This window comes from Austrofundulus limnaeus, unplaced genomic scaffold, assembly GCF_001266775.1.
Source record: "Austrofundulus limnaeus strain Quisiro unplaced genomic scaffold, Austrofundulus_limnaeus-1.0 Scaffold115, whole genome shotgun sequence".
In the NCBI taxonomy this organism is placed as follows: Eukaryota; Metazoa; Chordata; class Actinopteri; order Cyprinodontiformes; family Rivulidae; genus Austrofundulus; species Austrofundulus limnaeus.
Window position 1 is genome coordinate 405,769 of NW_013952517.1, and position 2,829 is coordinate 408,597.

Below are 2,829 nucleotides of genomic sequence, written 5' to 3' on the forward strand. Positions count from 1 at the left end.
TGATAGAAATACGCTTCCGTAACTGGTCTAACCTTTAGACAAGCACTTATAAACACGATGACTGKAGACGTGCTGAAAATCTCAACCACAGAGAGGACCATCTCAAGTTTTCTAAATTAACTGATCTTTGTGTTTATTTTTACAATTTAGAGTATGTGCTAAAATACATAACTTGATGGAAATCTATGTATTTTAGCACATACTCTAAATCGTAGTGTTTCTGCCTCATTATGCACGTAAGGTGAGCTGCTCTTCAACTATTGGTCAATAGACAGAAAAGAAGTAGGATTCATGTTCAGTTTTGTTTAAACTTCACTGAGCCAGCACGCCCGCTCCTATCTGTTGACCAAAAGTAGAAGAATGTCCAACTTTATTTGCATGTACACATTTCTAAGTATAATTTAAAATGTGCTAAAATAACTATGAAAATCAATTGAATTATAAAACATGAGGMAAAGTTCTGCTTTGTTTTCTAATTGGGGTAATAAATTTGTTCAAAGTATCAAATTTTTAGCCCTGTTTTTTGCGTGGGGGTGGAGCGGAATCATGATTGACAGCTCAACTGACTCAGGAGCCACCCGCTTCAAATTGAATGTTGTCAGACTATTAAATGGTCATTATTAGAGGTMATCAGTCCCTCCTCTACCTCCTAGTAGGTTGGAAATCACTTATCAATCATTTGTAAATCTGACAACATGCATTCAGGCTTAGTGGGTTTYGCTCCTCCTCCGGGACGCAGAGTTCAAGCAGTCCGCCCAGCTCGCTTTGACCGGGGGGAGGCACTTGATCTAGGWTGTAGCTGATGGACKCCCCASACATTGCTAACAGACAGCAGTGTTTTGCGGGTCTGCTCAGATATGATTCAAACTTTAATCAAATGATCTCTGGAGTAGTTTTTGAGATATAAGCCAGAGAAGGCAAAGGGGTAATTTGGCTGCAGAACAAACATTCTGCACCTGTCTAGTTGGGCTGACCGCTTGAGCTTTGCGTACCTAGAGATGGGACTGATAACATTTAAATCAGGTGGTTTATGTTGAGCTTTCAATCATGATTCCACACCAAAAGTTTAAAACTTTTRCGGTTTCAAAAACATTGGACCCAATTTTAGCTCCTAACTAATAGGTTAGAGCTAAACAACTGAATTTCCTCTCTAGTGAATAGTAACTTTGTGTAGAAACTTATTTTATGGCTATGGTGACTTGACATTTGCACAGTCTCCGAATACACCACCCAAATTCATCTGCAGTGATTATGTTTAATAAAACTAACATTGAGCAGCCCCAACTATGTCAGAACATTGAAAGCATAAAAAACAGCAAAAGCATTAAATAAGCACCACTGCAGTGTTCTATTCAGACTWAAGAAATAAAATCGTGTTCCCTTTATGCACAGTTGCCAAATTTGACCTAAACTTTCTCCCTCTCACACAGCTTCATCAACTAAGACAACATARGTCAGCTACAGTAATCATGCCATCTGAAGGGACGACAGAGGACGGTGCCATGGAGGCAAGGCCAAGTGAGAACAAGAAGTCATTCACTGTTGAAGAACTCATAAATCGACAGAACGCCCAATGGAATCCAAGCATGAGACATTTTGTATTGTTACCCATCAAATCACAGAGGTGGGACCACATAAACAGCCAGTCAGTGTGCCTGCTTTGCTGCTACTCACAGCTCATTGGTCCTGCCATGAACTTAGCTGTTTAAAACAAAAGAAAAACATGACAATGAACAGAGAAACTCTTAAAAAATTACTTGTGTAAACTATATAAAAAGGGCAAAGGTGGGGTTGGTAAAGAGAWTTTATCAAATTACATTTAAAAAGAGAAATCTATGAGAATCAAATCTGTTTGTTGTTGTTCTCTACTTGTAAGTATTTTTGTGGTCGTGATGATTTTTTCATTCCTGTCTCACTGTTGTCTTATGGATCGCCCTTGCATAATGAGATGAGTGTGTTTCCTCCTGCTGTCTTGGCGAACTGGGTTGTGAACCTGTAAAATGCCATGGTTGAAGCATGCCAGTTTTTATACAAAAATGAGATTTATTTATAATAAAGGAATGTTTTGCAAATGGGTAGATTTGTTGTCATGCTTCTGAAATATGATGATCCCCTACTTAGGAACTTGAGGAATAAATCTACAACACAAGAAAACGATCAGTTTGCTTCATTTTAATTCTAATTGTACTGACAAAAATGCAAAGTTGCATTACAGCTATTTAAGAAGTTATGTTCCAACACATTTCCATACTGATGGTTATATGATCGTTGGAGTAAAGAAAAACTGAATAATAGATGTATCCCCAAAACCCATCAGGATTGGGACAGGCAGATGACTACACCACAAATGTCTTGACTAAGAAGGACAACTTGTATTTTGTGGCACTATTATTGTGCCACCAGCATTAACATGAACAAACAATAATTTGAAGTATGTGTTCAAATCCCACATGCTCCCCAAGTTGTATGTAAATGAATCACGTCACAAGCCAATCAGACAGGTGTTGTTCATGTAAATAAAATACTGAACCAAGAGGCGGAAGTGACAAAACCTTGGGTGCAATTTCCAGATGCCTGAAGGTGCCTCGTTCATCTGTACAATTATACACAAGTACWAACAAGATGGGAATGTCCAGCCATGAWYTCGCTCAGGAAGGAGACAGGTTCTGTGTCCCAGACAAGAATGTGCATATCAACCCAAGAACAAACGCAAAAGAGCTGGTGAAGACGCTGGCTGAAGCTGGTAAGAGAGTTTTGTATCCACATGGGCTGAAAGGCCACAGGAAGAAGCCATTACTTCAAAAGAATAAGATTATTTTCAAGTACACA

At 38.8% G+C, this 2,829-nt stretch overlaps 1 protein-coding gene across 6 annotated transcripts in view; it reads left to right on the plus strand.

Annotated features, from left to right (window-relative positions):
• Positions 1 to 2,076, plus strand: part of grm8a (glutamate receptor, metabotropic 8a) — a 244,391-nt gene extending 242,315 nt beyond the window's left edge. For all 6 annotated transcript variants that reach the window (XM_014014473.1, XM_014014468.1, XM_014014470.1 and 3 more), the window contains 1 exon segment: positions 1,431 to 2,076. In XM_014014473.1, coding sequence (XP_013869927.1) covers positions 1,431 to 1,443 — 13 coding nt within the window. In that variant the 3' untranslated portion in view covers positions 1,444 to 2,076.
• The last annotated feature ends 753 nt before the right edge of the window (positions 2,077 to 2,829 follow it).